The sequence below is a fragment of the Mizuhopecten yessoensis genome, unplaced genomic scaffold (assembly GCF_002113885.1).
Source record: "Mizuhopecten yessoensis strain PY_sf001 unplaced genomic scaffold, ASM211388v2 scaffold4535, whole genome shotgun sequence".
Lineage (NCBI taxonomy): Eukaryota > Metazoa > Mollusca > Bivalvia > Pectinida > Pectinidae > Mizuhopecten > Mizuhopecten yessoensis.
In genome coordinates, this window is record NW_018405595.1 from 1,525,951 (window position 1) to 1,549,344 (window position 23,394).

General features: G+C 36.1%; 1 protein-coding gene across 1 annotated transcript in view; it reads left to right on the top strand.

Moving 5' to 3' along the window:
- Nucleotides 1-23,394, top strand: part of LOC110449213 — a 171,091-nt gene that overhangs the window by 76,445 nt on the left and 71,252 nt on the right. Inside the window, exons 3-4 of the mRNA XM_021495917.1 lie at nucleotides 16,610-16,800; nucleotides 22,385-23,179. Of these exons, the coding sequence (XP_021351592.1) occupies nucleotides 16,610-16,800; nucleotides 22,385-23,179 (986 nt within the window). The remainder of the gene's footprint in view (nucleotides 1-16,609; nucleotides 16,801-22,384; nucleotides 23,180-23,394) is intronic.

Below are 23,394 nucleotides of genomic sequence, written 5' to 3' on the forward strand. Positions count from 1 at the left end.
ACTTGTCTATCTTGTGTTTAGCAAAATTGCACCATTTTTATTTGATATGACAGCTTGCACTGTTTACCTCATTGTGTATAATTATGTATGTACTATGTAAAACTCAGATTTTACAGTGCACTGTTTTGTGTTTCAGGGAAAAAGTATCCTGTTTCAAAAATTATCAATTTAATTAGTAAATTAGTAAAAGAAAGCAAAAGAAGATTACATTAATGCTTAGAAGAATGTTATTTGGTGATTTGGCACTTCAAAAGTCAAATATTCTTTTAAACACAGTCCCCCACGAGTTCTATCACTAACGAGAATGGGGCGTTCCACATGGTATATATGGTATCTCATTTTATCCTCTGCCAACTTCACATTTGAAATGAATGTTTATGCCAATATCCTAGTTTATTTGATCCAGTATAATTTGTCTGGCGATTTAATTACAGCCTGGAAACAAACTATAGAACTAATTAAATGCAATGGTTATGTGTTCACCAATGAAAAGAGTACCATATGATTGATGTTTCTGAATGTTAAAATGAAACATAATGCTAGGAAATTAAAATCGAATCAGCCCTAAAATGAACTTTCCAAATTAAATATTGACAGAAAAATAAATGTTTTAGGCCAAATAAATAGATTTTTATATTTCCTATCCTGGATTCTTTCATATTTTTTGTCGTTATACTTAAGGATCGTATGCTATATCTTACTGGCTCATGGAGAAAACAAGAACAAAAAAGATATTACAGTTGTGGGATCGCACAACGTTACACGATGTGCGGTGTGCAGGGTGGGTGAACGGTGTGTGCACGATGGGGGAACGATTAAAAGCTGGACAATCATTGCTTGCGCACATCTGTGCGCACGATGGACGGACGTTGGTGGTTGGTGTAAATTGAGGAATGCCTTAACAATTTATACGGTTTTGTGTTTAAACATATAAACTTGATGTTTACGTATGTTTCTATATTCTAGCAACTTCTATAAACTTATCTTTCTGTCTATACATTCTTATATTTAGAAATTGTGTTTTCTGTGCTTGTAAACAAACTTAATCGACACATGTAAAATTACAACACAATCCCGTATACAGGTAAACATAACCACTTTGTACATTTACCACGACCGTAGTTTTCTCCCCGCCTGGGGCACTTACGTAACTCGTCGGGTAAGGCGGGGTTGTGAAAATCCAGGTGAAGGGGAGCTATAGGCAAAGGAATGCAAATAACAAGTACTATTCATTACCGTCAAACGGTATCGCATATCAGCTCTGTGTGTTCAGGCACTGGTCAGGTAAAACTCCGGACACTCATGAAATTGTTATTTACCTGTTCTGTTACCTTGGAGCCAAACCCATTCTTGACAGCCTAACGGTCGCTGTAATACTGTGTAACACGTATTGTGAAATTGTATAATCTTGATTATTGTGATGAGAAATTACAGATATATACACAGTGTACATTATCGAATACAAGCCTTCCGTATTTTTGTCATTCCGTAATTTTGATCTACAAATGATACCAAATCGCACAGTTGTGCGGAGAGAAGCGCACAACGGGGCGAACGATTGCTAAATTGCACAGTTGTGCGCACCATGTGTGGACGATGTGTGGACAGTGTGTGAACGATGTATGCACGGTGTGCGCACGCTATTTTTTGCGCGTTGTGCCGTCCCACAACTGTATGATGTCACGTTTCAAAGTAGGAGGGATCCACTCTGACATCGCTGTGCTTAAATATGTTGTTCATTGTATAACAGTGCTTTAATATATGTCTAGGAATATATCTTTAGTTGAATAAATGTTCATAGTATAACTTCGGTTGAATGAATTTAGTCCTTATTCCTCAGACTCATGTACTGAATTATTACCTCATTAGTTTACATGAAAATGAACAATTTTCTGTAGCCCCTTTTATTCCCTACTGTACAGTATGTTTGAATTATTTGAACAACATGTATAAACCAACACAGGATTACCTTCTGTGCAGCCTCCCCCTCCCCCTCCCCTCAACTCCTCGAAGCACATCAATATTGCTTTATTACGGTTCTTGTTGTAGAATGTTTCTCTGTGATAAGTGCTCTTTCCCAATAGTTGCCAACCATCACACACAGGGATACATTTAAAGCTGCAATGCAGATTTCTAATAGAGCGTTTCTTTGCCATCTCTTGATGTTGCTAAAAGCTGATTTTTTCCTTCTGATTTGATGACGTTTTACACAAGTATTCAGAAAACAAACATCTTGGATGAGTTCTCTTTTAAGCATCCTGGATCCACACATTTTTTAGTTTACTAAGCCAATACCACATTCTTCAGGTCTCTATGCTAGGATTCAAACTAGGGGCTTACAGAGAGATTACCAATTGAACAGAAGGACATTTTCCTTTAGTCGAGTCCGTAACAACAAATGACTATTGTCTGTTCACCTAAATGTAGCTGTGTGACATTTAAATATATATTAACAAAATAATTTATTTCTTTAACAACAAAGTCCATCTTGCTCTGGTCAAATGAAAACAAGGGTGTATGGAAGGGGAGGTAAATTTAATCACCCAGCAATGTTTTAATACATTTACATGTGATACTAGTAACTTGTTTTCTGTTGATGCACTTTGGCCTGTCATGTTGTCATTGAATCACAGTGGCAGATCCAGAGGTTTTTTTGGGTTTTAAGAAACCCCTCCACCTGAGAATGTTCTTTAAAAATCATGTATTTTCACCATTTTCCTCAATTTTTCTCTACTTGGGCCCCCCCCCCCCCTAGAACTTTGAACACCCCCCAGATAGGTCTCTGGGTCCACCACTGAATCAATAATAAGAAGGTGTCTCCAGTTGAAATCAAATTATGTTCAAATATTAAATGTCTTCAATAATTGGGAATTCATGTTACATCAGTACATGCATTTTATGTGCTTTTGAATGTTTTACCAATTTCAACTTACTACTGTTTATTTAAGGTAGCAGACATCCTTCCCTTGTCAGTGTCAAAGTGATATTGTCAACTACATGTTATAGTATAGTAATTTAAAATGCTCTCCAAAAGTCTTATAAGTTTATAAATAACACTGTCTTATTGAAATAATACTATCAAACTTTTCAATTATAATGATTGAAAAAGATAATTAAAAAAATAGTGATTGTCTTTCTAGTACCTTAATGGAAAGGATTTGTAGTTACAATCAAAGAAATCAGTAAAAGCACAAGATAGTTCCCTAATCCATCCATTAGAATATATCTTATATTGTTTTATTAAGGATTAACTTGAATTTATTTTTCATGTTATGGAGATATAACACGAAAAAAAGGGGTGTATACTAGTATATGTACTCTAAATAACCAAGTTAATCCTTATAATTTAATCTACTTTACACAATCCCTGTGGAAATCCACTTGTATTGATGGAATCTTTTCTCTTAGAAATTTTTGCACTGCTGTATCAGCCAATAAAAAGTGACGCTACAAACGGCGACGTCATTTTAAGCCAATGAAAATGCTTGTTACAAGCAAGATTAAATTACAGACTAAACAATTGTACATTTTTATTTTGCAAATGGCTTTGAAATCATTTCATGTATGGAATTCTTCAGATCTCTTTACATCAGTCTTTACCAACACAGTTTTTCGTTCAATATGCTAGACTAGCTCCTTCAATGTTCTCAATCAAATACCTCGTAAATCAAAGTTTATGAAATTTGAGGTCAATTATTAATCTCCACTGCTAGCTATATCTGCATTTGCATTCTGAATTCCTTTGCAAAGAACAGATATCAGGAAACAGATTGCATAATTGATTTTCATAGGAGTAATCTGCTGAATGTTTTAAGGCTGCATGAGCTCAAGTAAATGGCTGAGATGTCATAAGCTATCCAAGGCAGTGGTTCGATCTTTAACGTGATAAGATATTCTTTGCATGCAAGGAGAATTGATAATTGGTTGATAAGTTTGCTGATTGCTTAACATCAGAAATTCATATCACGTGATGTCTGCATTTAACCTGATTAAGTTCACTCCTTTCAGCCAATTGCAGCTGACATCACTGTTCATATTGATAATAACAGAATTCTTCAGGTATATGCACATCTCAAACCAAGTTTAGTTTACACCTCTCACTGCAGAAACAAAGTTAAATCAATTGTTATTTGAGTTGATCAAGACTGCCTCCTTTAGGTTCATCCACACAGTAAATCCAGTTAATCCCTGGAAAAATGCATGAAACAGTTAATTAACTTAAATCTTTCAGTTTGTCTGATGTGATCAAGACCACCTTCTTAAGGTTCATCCATACTTGGAACCTAGTTAAGTTTACGTTTTTCACTTACATGTTACCCACAGTAACAATGATATATCTTTATACATATATATATATATATATATATACAGCAAATTTCAGACCTCAGGGATAGCTTACACTCATCATTTGTGGAAGTCTGCCTTTTGAGGTTTATATATATATATGCCTGCAGTTACCTTACACATATAGTCACACAATTAATTTTTGAGTTATTTCTGTTAAAATTTCTGTCAATTGGCAATTTGTCTAATGATAAAGCACAAGGCATTGTTACAGATGCTTATGATTTTGTGATTCTGGTGCTCTGCAGTAATGATAATCATAATATCAACAAATTCAATTCCTGATCCTTTTACCACTGTAGACCATAATGGACTCATCCAGATAAATGGATGGCAGAGTCTATTCGAGTTACCTAGGGGTGAAAGAGTTAAATCTGCATGAATGCTTTCATGCATTGGTCATCGCTGAAGCATTGAACACTAAGGTACATAAATATTTGGAATATAATAGACCGATCAAATTAGTGTTCAGTGATGGGTGGAAAGTGGTTTGCCATATTGTGGCCTGGACACTCTTTCGTATTATTCGAGAACCTCTTTTTAGAATGTTCCTTTACTGATGATATGCATGGGAAATGGTTCAGAATGTTTTTCATACTGGAGAAAATAAACTCAACACTTTTGATTTTCTAAACAGTTAAATATTGCTTAAATGTTTTAAGAACTTGTGACAATCTTTTAATGCTGAGCCAAGCCATATGGGACAAAATGACGCACAAAGTACAAATGATTTTTGTGGACTTGGCATGGTGCTCTTTTAAGCAATTTTACACTTGATGGTTGGGGTCCATTACGACTATCTGACGTGATGGCTTGTTGTGGATTTTATAGCCTGCACGAAAATTACTCCGGTTAATTATATGACAAACTGAGCTGTAAAAACCAATACCAATTCCTTCAGGGTAATTTTTAAGCGACTTGAACCATCTCTAATGGCAAAACAGTTGTATAATCAGATAAACAGACTCAACTTTGCACCTTGAAGTATCTGAAATTGTTCGGACATAAGATTCACATATATTTACATACATACACTGGGCTTTATTGTTGGGTACAGTAGTAGAATTCAGGCTCTCTCTATAGTGTTTCACAGATAACAGATAAACACAACGTTACTGTAATGAAAAAAAAACGGAAATCGTTTTTCAAGATTGGTTCAGGTGGTTTCAGCCCAACTTCTGGTTACGGTAGGTCTAAAACCCATTTTATTCTCTGCTATAAATGTCCATCAGGAATGTGTCGCTAAATCTTTATCGTCCTTAAAACTATTAATATACCTAAATGAACTGCAGAGGACTTTTTTAGAGTTCTATTAACTGCAAGTTTTGGGACATACGTACACTCTAGGAAGAATTGCATGATTGTATGAGGAAAATAATGCAAGGCATCACCCTTGTGTATAAGGTAAAACCAGAATTATTCAGATGAACTGAACTGAAAGGATTTCTTTTCCGAAATTCATTTAGATAAAATTCAAGTTTGAGGATACATCAATATATTTTTGGAAAATTGCATATGTATCATTGTTTAACGTCATATCAACAGCTAGGGTCATTTAAGGACGACCGCCCATGTTTGCAAGATACACGCGTGTGTGTTTTGGGAGGCAGTGATATATGTTCCTGTTGGTCATGAACCCAAGGTTTCCTTTACTAGGGTACTAGATTAGTCTATCTGTACCTGATGTTCTATTTGTAGCATGCATGGACTAAAGGATTTAGGGTTCTACTTTAGTCTATCTGTACCTGATGTTCTATAAGTAGCATGGACTACAGGATTTAGGGGTCTAGTTTAGTCTATATGTACCTGATGTTCTATAAGCAGCATGGACTACAGGATTTATGGTTCTAGTTTAGTCTATATGTACCTGATGTTCTATAAGCAGCATGGACTACAGGATTTAGGGGTCTAGTTTAGTCTATCTGTACCTGGTGTTCTATCAGTAGCATGGACTACAGGATTTAGGGTTCTAGTTTAGTCTATGTGTACCTGATGTTCTATAAGTAGCATGGACTACAGGATTTATGGTTCTAGTTTAGTCTATCTGTAACTGATGTTCTATAAGTAGCATGGACTACAGGATTGATGGGTCTAGTTTAGTCTATCTGTACCTGATGTTCTATAAGCAGCAAGGACTACAGGATTTATGGTTCTAGTTTAGTCTATCTGTAACTGATGTTCTATAAGTAGCATGGACTACAGGATTTAGGGTTCTAGCTTAGTCTATCTGTACCTGATGTTCTATAAGCAGCATGGACTACAGGATTTATGGTTCTAGTTTAGTCTATCTGTAACTGATGTTCTATAAGTAGCATGGACTACAGGATTTAGGGTTCTAGCTTAGTCTATCTGTACCTGATGTTCTATAAGCAGCATGGACTACAGGATTTAGGGTTCTAGTTTAGTCTATGTGTACCTGATGTTCTATAAGTAGCATGGACTACAGGATTGAGGGGTCTAGTTTAGTCTATCTCTACCTGATGTTCTATAAGTAGCATGGACTACAGGATTTAGGGTTCTAGCTTAGTCTATCTGTACCTGATGTTCTATAAGCAGCAAGGACTACAGGATTTATGGTTCTAGTTTAGTCTATCTGTAACTGATGTTCTATAAGTAGCATGGACTACAGGATTTATGGTTCTAGTTTAGTCTATCTGTAACTGATGTTCTATAAGTAGCATGGACTACAGGATTGATGGTTCTAGTTTAGTCTATCTGTACCTGACGTTCTATAAGTAGCATGGACTACAAGATTTATGGTTATAGTTTAGTCTATCTGTACCTGATGTTCTATAAGAAGCATGGACTACAGGATTTATGGTTCTAGTTTAGTCTATATGTACCTGATGTTCTATAAGCAGCATGGACTACAGGATTGATGGTTCTAGTTTAGTCTATCTGTACCTGATGTTCTATAAGCAGCATGGACTACAGGATTTAGGGTTCTAGTTTAGTCTATCTGTACCTGATGTTCTATAAGTAGCATGGACTACAGGATTTAGGGTTCTAGTTTAGTCTATCTGTACCTGATGTTCTATAAGTAGCATGGACTACAGGATTTAGGGTTCTAGTTTAGTCTATCTGTACCTGATGTTCTATAAGTAGCATGGACTACAGGATTTAGGGTTCTAGTTTAGTCTATCTGTACCTGATGTTCTATAAGTAGCATGGACTACAGGATTTAGGGTTCTAGTTTAGTCTATCTGTACCTGATGTTCTATAAGTAGCATGGACTACAGGATTTAGGGTTCTAGTTTAGTCTATCTGTACCTGATGTTCTATAAGTAGCATGGACTACAGGATTTAGGGTTCTAGTTTAGTCTATCTGTACCTGATGTTCTATAAGTAGCATGGACTACAGGATTTAGGGTTCTAGTTTAGTCTATCTGTACCTGATGTTCTATAAGTAGCATGGACTACAGGATTTAGGGTTCTAGTTTAGTCTATCTGTACCTGATGTTCTATAAGTAGCATGGACTACAGGATTTAGGGTTCTAGTTTAGTCTATCTGTACCTGATGTTCTATAAGTAGCATGGACTACAGGATTTAGGGTTCTAGTTTAGTCTATCTGTACCTGATGTTCTATAAGTAGCATGGACTACAGGATTTAGGGTTCTAGTTTAGTCTATCTGTACCTGATGTTCTATAAGTAGCATGGACTACAGGATTTAGGGTTCTAGTTTAGTCTATCTGTACCTGATGTTCTATAAGTAGCATGGACTACAGGATTTAGGGTTCTAGTTTAGTCTATCTGTACCTGATGTTCTATAAGTAGCATGGACTACAGGATTTAGGGTTCTAGTTTAGTCTATCTGTACCTGATGTTCTATAAGTAGCATGGACTACAGGATTTAGGGTTCTAGTTTAGTCTATCTGTACCTGATGTTCTATAAGTAGCATGGACTACAGGATTTAGGGTTCTAGTTTAGTCTATCTGTACCTGATGTTCTATAAGTAGCATGGACTACAGGATTTAGGGTTCTAGTTTAGTCTATCTGTACCTGATGTTCTATAAGTAGCATGGACTACAGGATTTAGGGTTCTAGTTTAGTCTATCTGTACCTGATGTTCTATAAGTAGCATGGACTACAGGATTTAGGGTTCTAGTTTAGTCTATCTGTACCTGATGTTCTATAAGTAGCATGGACTACAGGATTTAGGGTTCTAGTTTAGTCTATCTGTACCTGATGTTCTATAAGTAGCATGGACTACAGGATTTAGGGTTCTAGTTTAGTCTATCTGTACCTGATGTTCTATAAGTAGCATGGACTACAGGATTTAGGGTTCTAGTTTAGTCTATCTGTACCTGATGTTCTATAAGTAGCATGGACTACAGGATTTAGGGTTCTAGTTTAGTCTATCTGTACCTGATGTTCTATAAGTAGCATGGACTACAGGATTTAGGGTTCTAGTTTAGTCTATCTGTACCTGATGTTCTATAAGTAGCATGGACTACAGGATTTAGGGTTCTAGTTTAGTCTATCTGTACCTGATGTTCTATAAGTAGCATGGACTACAGGATTTAGGGTTCTAGTTTAGTCTATCTGTACCTGATGTTCTATAAGTAGCATGGACTACAGGATTTAGGGTTCTAGTTTAGTCTATCTGTACCTGATGTTCTATAAGTAGCATGGACTACAGGATTTAGGGTTCTAGTTTAGTCTATCTGTACCTGATGTTCTATAAGTAGCATGGACTACAGGATTTAGGGTTCTAGTTTAGTCTATCTGTACCTGATGTTCTATAAGTAGCATGGACTACAGGATTTAGGGTTCTAGTTTAGTCTATCTGTACCTGATGTTCTATAAGTAGCATGGACTACAGGATTTAGGGTTCTAGTTTAGTCTATCTGTACCTGATGTTCTATAAGTAGCATGGACTACAGGATTTAGGGTTCTAGTTTAGTCTATCTGTACCTGATGTTCTATAAGTAGCATGGACTACAGGATTTAGGGTTCTAGTTTAGTCTATCTGTACCTGATGTTCTATAAGTAGCATGGACTACAGGATTTAGGGTTCTAGTTTAGTCTATCTGTACCTGATGTTCTATAAGTAGCATGGACTACAGGATTTAGGGTTCTAGTTTAGTCTATCTGTACCTGATGTTCTATAAGTAGCATGGACTACAGGATTTAGGGTTCTAGTTTAGTCTATCTGTACCTGATGTTCTATAAGTAGCATGGACTACAGGATTTAGGGTTCTAGTTTAGTCTATCTGTACCTGATGTTCTATAAGTAGCATGGACTACAGGATTTAGGGTTCTAGTTTAGTCTATCTGTACCTGATGTTCTATAAGTAGCATGGACTACAGGATTTAGGGTTCTAGTTTAGTCTATCTGTACCTGATGTTCTATAAGTAGCATGGACTACAGGATTTAGGGTTCTAGTTTAGTCTATCTGTACCTGATGTTCTATAAGTAGCATGGACTACAGGATTTAGGGTTCTAGTTTAGTCTATCTGTACCTGATGTTCTATAAGTAGCATGGACTACAGGATTTAGGGTTCTAGTTTAGTCTATCTGTACCTGATGTTCTATAAGTAGCATGGACTACAGGATTTAGGGTTCTAGTTTAGTCTATCTGTACCTGATGTTCTATAAGTAGCATGGACTACAGGATTTAGGGTTCTAGTTTAGTCTATCTGTACCTGATGTTCTATAAGTAGCATGGACTACAGGATTTAGGGTTCTAGTTTAGTCTATCTGTACCTGATGTTCTATAAGTAGCATGGACTACAGGATTTAGGGTTCTAGTTTAGTCTATCTGTACCTGATGTTCTATAAGTAGCATGGACTACAGGATTTAGGGTTCTAGTTTAGTCTATCTGTACCTGATGTTCTATAAGTAGCATGGACTACAGGATTTAGGGTTCTAGTTTAGTCTATCTGTACCTGATGTTCTATAAGTAGCATGGACTACAGGATTTAGGGTTCTAGTTTAGTCTATCTGTACCTGATGTTCTATAAGTAGCATGGACTACAGGATTTAGGGTTCTAGTTTAGTCTATCTGTACCTGATGTTCTATAAGTAGCATGGACTACAGGATTTAGGGTTCTAGTTTAGTCTATCTGTACCTGATGTTCTATAAGTAGCATGGACTACAGGATTTAGGGTTCTAGTTTAGTCTATCTGTACCTGATGTTCTATAAGTAGCATGGACTACAGGATTTAGGGTTCTAGTTTAGTCTATCTGTACCTGATGTTCTATAAGTAGCATGGACTACAGGATTTAGGGTTCTAGTTTAGTCTATCTGTACCTGATGTTCTATAAGTAGCATGGACTACAGGATTTAGGGTTCTAGTTTAGTCTATCTGTACCTGATGTTCTATAAGTAGCATGGACTACAGGATTTAGGGTTCTAGTTTAGTCTATCTGTACCTGATGTTCTATAAGTAGCATGGACTACAGGATTTAGGGTTCTAGTTTAGTCTATCTGTACCTGATGTTCTATAAGTAGCATGGACTACAGGATTTAGGGTTCTAGTTTAGTCTATCTGTACCTGATGTTCTATAAGTAGCATGGACTACAGGATTTAGGGTTCTAGTTTAGTCTATCTGTACCTGATGTTCTATAAGTAGCATGGACTACAGGATTTAGGGTTCTAGTTTAGTCTATCTGTACCTGATGTTCTATAAGTAGCATGGACTACAGGATTTAGGGTTCTAGTTTAGTCTATCTGTACCTGATGTTCTATAAGTAGCATGGACTACAGGATTTAGGGTTCTAGTTTAGTCTATCTGTACCTGATGTTCTATAAGTAGCATGGACTACAGGATTTAGGGTTCTAGTTTAGTCTATCTGTACCTGATGTTCTATAAGTAGCATGGACTACAGGATTTAGGGTTCTAGTTTAGTCTATCTGTACCTGATGTTCTATAAGTAGCATGGACTACAGGATTTAGGGTTCTAGTTTAGTCTATCTGTACCTGATGTTCTATAAGTAGCATGGACTACAGGATTTAGGGTTCTAGTTTAGTCTATCTGTACCTGATGTTCTATAAGTAGCATGGACTACAGGATTTAGGGTTCTAGTTTAGTCTATCTGTACCTGATGTTCTATAAGTAGCATGGACTACAGGATTTAGGGTTCTAGTTTAGTCTATCTGTACCTGATGTTCTATAAGTAGCATGGACTACAGGATTTAGGGTTCTAGTTTAGTCTATCTGTACCTGATGTTCTATAAGTAGCATGGACTACAGGATTTAGGGTTCTAGTTTAGTCTATCTGTACCTGATGTTCTATAAGTAGCATGGACTACAGGATTTAGGGTTCTAGTTTAGTCTATCTGTACCTGATGTTCTATAAGTAGCATGGACTACAGGATTTAGGGTTCTAGTTTAGTCTATCTGTACCTGATGTTCTATAAGTAACATGGACTACAGGATTTAGGGTTCTAGTTTAGTCTATCTGTACCTGATGTTCTATAAGTAACATGGACTACATGATTTAGGGTTCTAGTTTAGTCTATCTGTACCTGGTGTTCTATCAGTAGCATGGACTACAGGATTTAGGGTTCTAGTTTAGTCTATCTGTACCTGATGTTCTATAAGTAACATGGACTACAGGATTTAGGGTTCTAGTTTAGTCTATCTGTACCTGGTGTTCTATCAGTAGCATGGACTACAGGATTTATGGTTCTAGTTTAGTCTATCTCTACCTGATGTTCTATAAGTAGCATGGACTATGGGTTAATTTTCTTGGCTTTATTTTTTCTCTGTAAAGAAACGGATACTGGCCTGTCCGGACGGATACTTCGTTGCCATTTATACACAGTAACCTCCCCTTAACTTCCATTGGGATGTAACTGTAGCACAATTAGTACATATACACTTCAGTTGAGAAGGTTACGCTCAATCGCTTACAGTGATATTATAACAATCTGAAGTCCAGTGTTCAAATCCTGGTCTTAAATCTCTTTTCTTTTACACCCAGAACATTCTTGTCGGTTATATTTTGTTTATTTCATATTTATTATTTTTCACAGATGTACCGCAAGGTATGGTTTTCTTTTTAGAAATGATTTAATCAAGGTGATAGTCATGCTTGAAAAAACAGTTCCTATTGTACGGGGATCCTAAAGCACAGTTTGTAACACATTATGGACTCCTGGATATAATTGATGACTCAGTATCCATTATCAGCCTTAATTGTTTGTACAAGCCGAGTGTCACAATTATGTTCACAACAGATTCAACATCATATATCAATTAAATATATCAAGCAAACCAACTAAGTGCATTACTATTACAAGCACCGTTAATAATGCTGTATAATCTGGTTATCAGAAGCATTGCTATTGAACCGTGGTGCACTCGTATGTGTAGTGCCAATAGTACATAAAGGTACAATTTCTGGCACTTTTTCAGACTGCTAGACAATTGCAAGGACCTGATATTTGATAATTTACAAATCTGTCTTATGTAGTACCCATACAGACAAGCAGTTTTGTAATTTGTGAATTTCCATGTAGAATAACTTGACAAACCTTTGAAGGTAAAGTAAAATAAAAATTAGATAGAGATAATTGCTTGGGAAATGGGAAATATTATTTTTTTATTGCAAACAGCTGTTTCCTTAAACCAACATCAACTTGAATTTCTTAAAATTGTATAGGCCCCTGTTCTTATCAATAATGAATTTTATTTACATACAACTTGAGAATGAAGTACAACTTGAGAATGAAGTACAACTTGAGAATGAAGTTGTTGCCTCAGGAATGAGAATGAAGTAGTTGCAGAAGTGCAGTGGACGTTGGAATATATGAAATGCAATTATTTACTGAAGCAGCTGGGCTCAAAACACTTCAGTTTCGTTAATGTCAACAGCGTGTGGCTTAGGGACCACCAAATTTCCGTGTTCGGACATAAACTGGCAGCACTTAACACTATTAGCTGGCCATCTTTCAAACGGATGTTGAGCTGGTGTTAGAGATAGAATTTTGTTGACTGGCGAGACTATGTCTATAGTGCCAACCGTATCTCACTTGAAGTCTTATCGTATCTCACTGATGTCTTATCAACGATCTCCCCATCATTCTTGTCCAGTCCTGTCACATAATGTCACGCAGACTGGATATTAGAATGAAACTTCTTTGTCTCGGCCACCTTATAATCCCAAAGGTTTTGTTTCCTATCAATGTTTATTTTCAATAAACATGTTGGATGACAGGAGGCCTGGCCCTCTTAGGTCAGGCCTGTTATGTGCCATAATTAAAAAAAATAAAAAGCGTGTTAAATGAAGAATTGAAAAGATCCGTGTGTTTGTGCTGCTTGGAAATTTTTTGTGTTTTCTGAAAGGAGAAGTGCAGGTTTTTATATTTCTTTTATTTTAAATGTTTTGTTACATGAACCTCAGCAATTCAAATGAAAGAGTCTCTGAGATTGGCAAAATAATCTTATTTGTGATAAAGTTTAAAATAATGACTCTATAAAAAAGACAATTCCAACCATTCAAAATTGAATTCCATTATCTTAAAGCAATATTCAATAAGACTGAAAATTGTTCTCCGTCTAAAGACCACTCATGGAAAATGTCTAATATTTGTTTGTTAGCACGATTCTAAGTTTTGATAGAATGTGGTTATCACTGGCTGTACTGTATATAGCTCTCACTGATATTGGGAGAATTGTCTACACAATTTGAGCTCTGCCTGATGTATTGGAGTTCTGTTGACCACACAGCAGATCTCTGCGCAGACAAATGGTATCAGTTAATTCAATTAGAAGCCGCGTGATTCTCAGTTGTCCATATCGTCACATCTCTTTTAATGATGAGACTAATCTGTAAAACGAGACGAAATTTGCCTTTGTAATACAGAATAGTTCTATACATGTCCGTCCTGGAAGTCTCCTTGAACACCCAAGATTTGGGGGTAGTTTTGAATAGCAAAAATCTGGTGCTCATGCAATATTTGTTTTCTTGTCTTGTCTTCACTAATAAAGGATCAAACTGGAAACATCCAGTTAACCAAAATATCATTTTTTGATTGGCTATATATAAATGCAGATAATGTCATGATTCTTCATGCACATATACTGCACATCATTTGAATTTCCCCTCTGTATTCATAAACTGTATACTAGCTATAAAACCAATAAACACTCAAAAAGCTTCGTTAGGTAAATATTCTATACTGATGTTATTTTCAGTGCAATAAATTTTCAAAAATATTTTATGTCTGTTTATTTTCAAAATGTGCCTTAATTTTCAAAAAATTTCTAAACAAGTGCCTGGTTTATTTTAATTACCTTCAGTTTTTATTTTCAATGCCACATTAAACTTTTTTCGAATATTCTACACCAGTAATATTCTTGTGACCCTCAATCATTTAAGGACTGAGATATATTTTATGTAATAATTAAGTCTTCTTTAATGAGATATGTAACAACAAACAGAAAAATTCTTTGATTTTAATCTTCTGCAATGTTTTTGTTTGAGTTAGACGTTGGTGTACTGCCTGTTAAGGCAATGTTTTCTTCCTGGAGGTTCACGGCTTGCTTAGTTGATGAGATAATGTTATTTACACCTTCTGTTTTCCATTGTAGCAGAAAAATAAATTGAATACAGCAGGGAAGCTATTATCCAAGGTGGGGATGGTTTTGTCAATTTCGGGAAGGAAAATCATGACATATATGGACCTATTTTGGTCGGTGTGTAATGAGAACTCCCGAAGTTATAGTTTCCCACATTGCATGTTTCTCGCAGTACAAGAAGAAAGATTTGCATGTTTTTCTTCTTCAATTATAAGCTGGCATGATCAGGTTTAGTGTAAAGTATTCAGCTGACAAATTTAAACCACATCAATCTTCCGCTGTAGTCAAATATAGAGACAGAACATCCTTGGCCTATCTAGCATCTTTTGACTGTGGAGCTATCTCTGTTCAGTAGTAGCTAGAGGCTTAAAGATACACTAGCTACCTCTCTCTGTCATGTATCTCCTTTACTAAAGAGTTTTTCAATAACACATCTCCTTTATAAAAGAGTTTCAAACTATAAGAATCTTGTAAAAGTTTTTTTTAGGAATGGTGATTTGGCCCAAATTAGTTGGTTTATTTTCCCTATTTCTCTCAATATCAAACTTTATTCAAAATATTTTATGAATTTGTTGACATTCTGGAACTAGATATTCAGCTTAACAAGTCGTAAAGAAAAAAATCAAAATGTTAAGTGTGGAAGTTTGACACCACACCATTGAGGCACCATGATAAAAGAACTAGACATCAGATTTGAGGGTGCACTGGAGGCAACCTCAAATTACAATTGCTATATATTTAATAACCTAAAATCTTGTTATTAAGCCTGTTTGAAAATAAGACAGCTTTAAAAATGATTCAGGGATTCTTTGTTATCAAATTTATCTTGAAAGTAAGACAAGCTGGTTTCAAAAACAGGTAAATAAAATATGAAAATATGCCTTGGATTTCTTGCAGTCAATTTGCAATCAATGGTGGACCTTGCAAACCAGTGATAGATTTGTAAAATTATGTAATCTGTGCACCCTTGATTTCAAACTTTATTTCAGCACCAAACAAGCTGAGCAATTTTTTACACGAACATTAATGGATTTATGGTAAACGGTTTTGGATGTTTTAGCAATAATGCAACTATAGCTTGGATCGTTAGCTGTAACACACCTTATAGTCTAAATGGCTTTTTAAACTAGACTGGCCTTGAACATAAGCCTGGCATTCCTGACTAAAAACGAAAATAAGCTGCAACTTATAATGTTCAAGGTTTTAGGGGAAATTCAGCATAAATAATTGAAGAAGCTATTTTTATACTGATGTGTAACTCCTGTTGTGGGGACCCACCACAAGCAATGGCTTATATTGATGTGTATGGATAACTTGTAAATGCATTTAACTATTGGAATTTCAAGAAAAATAAAACATTTCATAATTGTACAACTCTAAATTATCTGTTTTCCCCAGAAAGCAGAGTTAACTCATTCACCCCTGAAAACACATTTGAACTCTTCCAATTCAAAGGTTGGAATAGTTCATTATGAAATTTCAGGGTTGAATGAATTAAGCATGCATAGGAAAAAGTAAAATGTACATAATGTGCTATGAAATATTTTTACGCTTGACTTTGTCCTTGAAAGGGACTGAACGGACATTTCCGGTGCAAGAGAGTTAGTTGGTTGTTTTGAGTCTTCACAAAAGTATAAAGTTAAGCTTAAAGTGGGTAGGTCCTCATGTATAGTAAGAAAATAATCATTATAAAAAATCAAATTATTTTTTTCATTTCTGTCTTTCCAGAGAAAGCCACACTCGAGGAGACAGAGCGAACACTATATGCCTTAAAGAAGTTAGCACAGAATCCGGAATGTACTTCTTCCCTTGTGGATGGACTAGCCAATTACATGCGGATTATCGTCACGGTGACGGACAGCTCAGAATGTCCAGCCATCGAGAAAGCCATCAGCGAACTTCTAAATCAGATTCTACAGGTGAATGCACTAGAATGGTTAACTCTCCACGGCTATTGTAGTTATACTGATGTGTGGTATCCTGGGATTGAGTTACACCTGTTACCAACTAAATCAATTAAATCTGATTTATATAAAATTGATATTGATAATCAAATATCATTTCAATCTTTCACCCCCTTGGGGATGAGATAGGAGAATCTCAACCCGAGGGGGAGGATTCTTAAGTTGCCAAACACGAGGCTTTGCCGAGTGTTTGGCAACTTAAGAATCTTTCCCCGAGGGTTGAGATTCCCCTATCTCACCGACAAGGGGGTGAATGATTCTTTTTCTCTTACCCTGTTCTCCCATTGTGTATCATATACACAATGTAATGATAACGTTACATGCTAAATTCAGGGTTGACGTGACGTTGATGGATTGTTGACGTGACGTCATTGTATTGTTGAAGTGACGTCATGCCATTGTTATGAATAAGAGAATCCCCCCGTCTCAACCCTAGGGTGAGATAAGAAAATCTCACACCGGTAAAAGTGCGAATACACCTGTCCAGCCAGGGTAAGAGAAGCGTCTGTCCCTCGCAACTTTGGTTTACGCAATCTAGGATAATTAATGCTTAAATATCGTCTGATTTTGGTGAAATTTAGGCATATGTAGATGTGCATGAAAATAAGATTTGCAATTCAACCTTTTTCCCAGAGTTATTGCCCATGAAACTTCCAATTTCTGATAAAAAGAATCTTCTCCTTAACTGTTTAATAGATTTTCACAATGAAGGATCACTATATGTATTTGAGTATTTTTCTATAGTAATGGCCAATCTTTTATTTCTGCTCCAGAAACTTTCTTAGCACATTCATCTCCTCCTTAACCCATTGTTCAACTTACTTTTATCTTTGCAAAGGGAAAGAACATCTTATGTTAATGTGCATGGAGGAAGGGATTTCTGATTGGGGTATGATACTGATCCCTACTCCGTTGTGAGCTCTGCACTCAAAGTTTCACTTGTTAAAGATTCCATAATTGTCTAAATTATGTCTTTTGCAATTTTAAACTTCTTAATGTGAGGATTTTAGAAGTGTAAAATCAAATAAATTAAAGATATGCAAATGTTTAATTCACTTTATTTTGTCCAATACAGTAAGAAACACTGTTGGGTAGAAACTGATTCTATGATCTAGAAAGGCACTTATCTACATACCTGATATTGAGTATACAACACTGTGCTAAAGCAACAAGTAATTAAGACAACTTAATTTTCACATGTGCAAATCTAAAATATTCTTTGTTTTTAAACTCTTAGACTGGCTACCAGCCCCAAAGTATTTATGAAGAATTTCTCAACTGCATTTCCTACATGTACTAGCTTATATAATTATCTCCCCCTAGTTTTGAACTAGAATCAGACATCTAAGTGATCAAAATTATGAGAGTTTTTTTTTTTTTTTTTTTTAATGATTCAATATTCTAGAGAAGGGGGCTAGTCTAGTAAACTCTCTACAACTTTATCATGCATGAAAAGTTGATCTCTTTGGTAGAATGAAGAAATTCAAATGTTTGAAACAAGCTGGCTAACCGGAAATGCCAGTGACAAACTTCTAAATAGCTGATTAATTGGTGTTAACTTTAGATTACTTCGATAGATTTCTGCATTTCTGATGGCAAATATTGAATTTGTATTTCAATTGACATTCTAGACTTATTTTCTTTGAACAAAGATTATGTTGTAAAGACTGTCTTAAAATATTTCAAAGGATAAAACTTCATTTGTAATCTTGCTTAAAATAGCAGAATTTTGTGTTTAAGATTTAATGTTCAAATGCTAGAAAGTCAACCCTAATGAAATTTGAAGAAATTTAGACATGATATGAAAATATATGGATTTTCTTGCCAAATATTTCCTATCTGTATTCTATCCATTTGTTTGTAATAACATTATTTTCAATTATCACATCTAATTTAATATTTCACGCTGATGACTTTGTGTAATTTACCCTGCTAGATTAACTAACTCAGTTTCCATATTTTTTTGGTATCAACTTGTCACTTGTTGGCTTCAAACAATTTAAAACATTTGACATATATGTTATGTGTGTGTCATGTCATCAGACTTTTCTTGTCTAAATTAAGAGTCAAGAGAGTTTTAAATTGTCTGTAAGTTGATGAATGTTAATATTTAGAAATGTCAGGGGGGAATGCTTGTTGTTGAAAATAACTTCTTTATTCAGTGACTTTTTCAGGGGTATTCTCTACTAAATGACAATGATTTTAGCTAACCTGGCCCAAAAGCAAGTTGAGCTTACGCTGTTGTGAGACACTTCTTGTTATCCTTCTTTCCATCTGCGTCTGTCCGTGATAATTCATCAGTGTCAACGTTTTCTTTAAAAGACTTCTGAAGATCATTTGGGTAATCTAAGGGTCATGAAATTTGGCTTGTAGCTTCCTGGGATAAAGTCTGGCATTTTGTTGCTAAAAAAGACTAACATTGACCTACTCTTGAGGTCACAGGGGTCAAATATATGTTACAAATCTTCAAACAACTTCTGCAGAAGAACCAAAAGGCCTGAAGTCAAAATGTTTTGCCAGCGCCTTCTCAGCTCTGACATACAGAGTCTGAGTACTACAAAGTTTGTAAACAGAAATGACCTTTACCCACACCCAATGTCATAGGGATCAAATTTGCCAGAATGCATGACCAACTGTTAATTGTTGGTCGAGACATTTTCAACTTCTTCTCAAATTTGTTATTCCGTTTTTGGCTAATTATCAGTTCCACCAGATGAAACCATCTGTGGTACAAACTTTCTTGTCATTGCCCCTACCAAGTGTTGTAAGTTGAATTACTGGTTTCAATACCTTGACATGACGTCCGTGGTCTCCTGGTTAAGCCAAAGCATTTCAACCTCTTGTCTAATCAGATGAAAAAAAACACCAGGTGAGCATGTCTTGTACACCTCTATTGGGCCTTTTGTTTTAATTACTTATAAAAGTGATCATGGTCATTAGCTGTTTAGGTCACCTGAGCTTTAGCTCAAGTGACAGATTGCTATCCGTTTTCGTCCGTCGTCGTCCGTCGTCCGTCGTCCGTTAACATTTTAAATTTCAAACTTAAAGTCAAATTCTGCTGGGCCGATTGAACTGAAAGTTGGTAGGAATGATCACCTCATGGTCCTGACAAAGTGTTGTTATTTTTTGGGTCGATCAGAAATCCAATATGGCCGCCACGGCCGCCCTTTTGAAAACCTACTTCAAACTTAAAGTCAAGTTCTGCTGGACTGATCGAACTGAAAGTTGGTAGGAATGATCGCCTCATGGTCCTGACAAAGTGTTGTTATTTTCGGGTCGATCAGAAAGCCAATATGGCCGCCACGGCCGCCCTTTTGAAAACCTCCTTCAAACTTAAAGTCAAGTTCTGCTGGGCCGATTGAACTGAAAGTTGGTAGGAATGATCACCTCATGGTCCTGACAAAGTGTTGTTATTTTTTGGGTCGATCAGAAATCCAATATGGCCGCCACGGCCGCCATTTTGAAAACCTATTTCAAACTTAAAGTCAAGTTCTGCTGAACCGATTGAACTTAAAGTTGGTAGGAATGATCAGCTCATGGTCCTGACAAAGTTAAGTTAACATTATACTCTTTTTTACTCAAATTGGTACATATTTCAACAAACAAACCAAAATACTGTAGACTCAGGTGACCGTTAAGGCCCATGGGCCTCTTGTTTCTAAAACATCCCATCAGTATGTAAATGTTATTTCAGATGAGATTGTCCTATTAGACAGTTAAACCAGCTAGTATTGATTTAATGGTCTTTAATCAGTCCATCACAGTAAATGTACACATGTTTATCCAGTTCAATACCTACAAGCCATAAATAATAGAGCTTAATTATCATTTTTATTGGCACAAAAGTCTGGGAATATGTATTGTACAAAATTTTGTTTATGAAAACAGAAGCTATATATCTCGCATCATGAGTCAAATGATTCAACTCCTTCATCCCTGTATTTTGACAATGGACTATGATATCCTTTGATTTGGAGCAGTCTAATATGCATCATAAGGTGTCAATGGATTAAGGCCCATGGGCCTCCTGTTACAGTTGACAGATATAACTCTATTCGATACCTGCACATGGCTGAAGGAAAAACAAAATCATCACACTACAATTGGTAGTAACAGTTGAAAGAAACCGTTTGGGAATTTAGGCTAAACAGAAGAAAACAAAATGAAAAAATCATAGTTACAAAATCAATGTCAAGGTCATTATCCTAATATAGATTTACTTTAACATTCTGTTTGACCTGAATTCCCAGACTGTTATTTTCAAAGATAACTACAGAGTAAGATGGGTACCATAAAAGACGATAAAATATACATTGAACATTTGTCTTTATAACCGCCTTCAAAATTTCAATTGTTTTTCACTCTCACCTGAAATTCCCAAAGGGGGCCGCCGTGGCTAAGTGGTTAAGGCGTCTGACATTCTGATACCACTAGCTCCCCACCACTGGGTCGATCACAGCTGGTTCTAGGCCTATATGGGGCAGCCGCCAGGTACTGGCCGTAGGTCGGTGGTTTTTCACTGGGAACTCTGACTTTCCTTCACCACCAAAACCTGGCACATCCTTAAATGACCATAGCTGTTAATAGGACGTAAAACACAAACAAACCAAACCTGGCACGTCCTTAAATGACCATAGCTGTTAATAGGACGTAAAACACAAACAAACCAAACCCAAAGAGATGAGTGAGAATGGAAGAAGAACTTGTTCTCTGGGGTTTCATTCAGGTCTGCTGAAGCTTTTTCAGACTGCTGTATATACATTTTGAGGTAAAGAAAAAGTTTCATGGGATCGTTTTTTTCTCAAATATTTTGTTTAACTGTTTTTGACAGAACATAAAAAAATACTATGTTATAGGTAACGTTCACTCTTTGGATTCTGCCTAATAGTTTGCTGAAGTATCTTTTGATTTTGATGAAACGTGATAGGCATTATAAATACTCTACAATGACAGAGGATAATTTCAAAGTTAAGGAAAAAAGGACCCATAATGTTTAAAGTAGCATATATTGCACACTAATTTTTCCAGCTTCCAAACAATAATTTCATCAAATATTACCAAATTCTGATATAACTTTGTCAAAACAAAGATAAAAATTAAGTCAAAAGTTTCTGACTTAAAGTCATCTGCATGTTATTATGACACACTTAGAAACTTTCGTTTTAATGGTGTAAGATGAATTGAATGTAGGCAAAGGGAGGCAATGCCTTTACAAATTACTTTTTTTTTTTTTAAATATAGACAAAGGAAAGCAATTCTTATACAGTTGAAGATTTTTTAAATGTCTTGAAGGATATATGACATGTATGTGTGCCTTCAGCTAGGGAATTAAAGTACAATAGTAAAGTAACTAGTGCAACAAGGTATAGCTCAGTTGGTTGGCATGACAATGTGATGTCATGAAACGTTCAGATTTTTTAAAAATCCTTCGGTGGTACAGGAATCCTTAATTCTCGGTTGTACAGGGATCCTTAATTCATGCTTCATTATCAATACATCTGATGATATTGGTAAAATATTGTTATTTCTTAACTTTCAGACATGCTATGATGAGTTACAGAGAATTGACTGTTTTGAGGAAAAGTTCAAGATATTTTTGCTGCTGACAAAACTAATGACTACAGCTCTGGAGCTTCTTCGTGGCGGTCAGTCGTTACACTTTACCGCTCTCAGTATCATCAACCGTATCATCGACATTTGCATCGTCCATAAGAATCATGAGGTCAGCTCAACAGAGTTTCTACAAAGTACAGACTGCATTCCTTTACAGCCAGGTGGTGCTGCTAGTCAGGAGGGTGTCAGTCCGCAACTTAAAAGCCCGAAACATAAGACCTCTAACAGCAGCCCCAAACAACGTGGGGGGTCCACTCAGTGTGCTCACAATCACCATGACGATTCCGCCACAAGTGCCAACAACAGTTCTAACACGTTTCAGAGGATTTCCTCTGTTCATTTTAGAAAAAATTTCGGAGGACATTCTGATGGGGGTGGTCATTCCGAAAAGACTGATGATTCAGAAAATACGGATAATGCGAATGCAAATTCTTGTGGATCCAATGTGTTAAAAACACCGCTTGAATTCCTGACAACCTGTGATCCTAGTCAAATATTAAGTGTGCTTCATAACAGTATCACCATGCATAAGCGTATCATTGGAACTCGGCAGAAATGTACGCCAAGTACTCGTTCGCGTTTCTGCACCCATCATTGTTTACAAATTTTAAGTGCCCGAATCCTTGTTGTGATGTGTCATGGACTCCAGGTTCAGTATCGGATTGTCGGTGGTGGACATATCAAAACTCTCGTCGAGGCCTTAGACCCAAATCATGATCCAGTAAGTATAAACTGGCAAACTTTAACTCGCCCAAAGAAATTGTTTATTAGGGAAATTCATTTTGAAAGAAAGGAAAGAATATTGAAGGGCGAGACTTTATTTCTCTCATGTGAACAATGCATGCATGTGGCATTATCTTTTAGACAGATGATGAGGAAATCTCTAAATATGCCACACCACGTTTTTCTTCAATGATCTCACAACAAGAACATTTA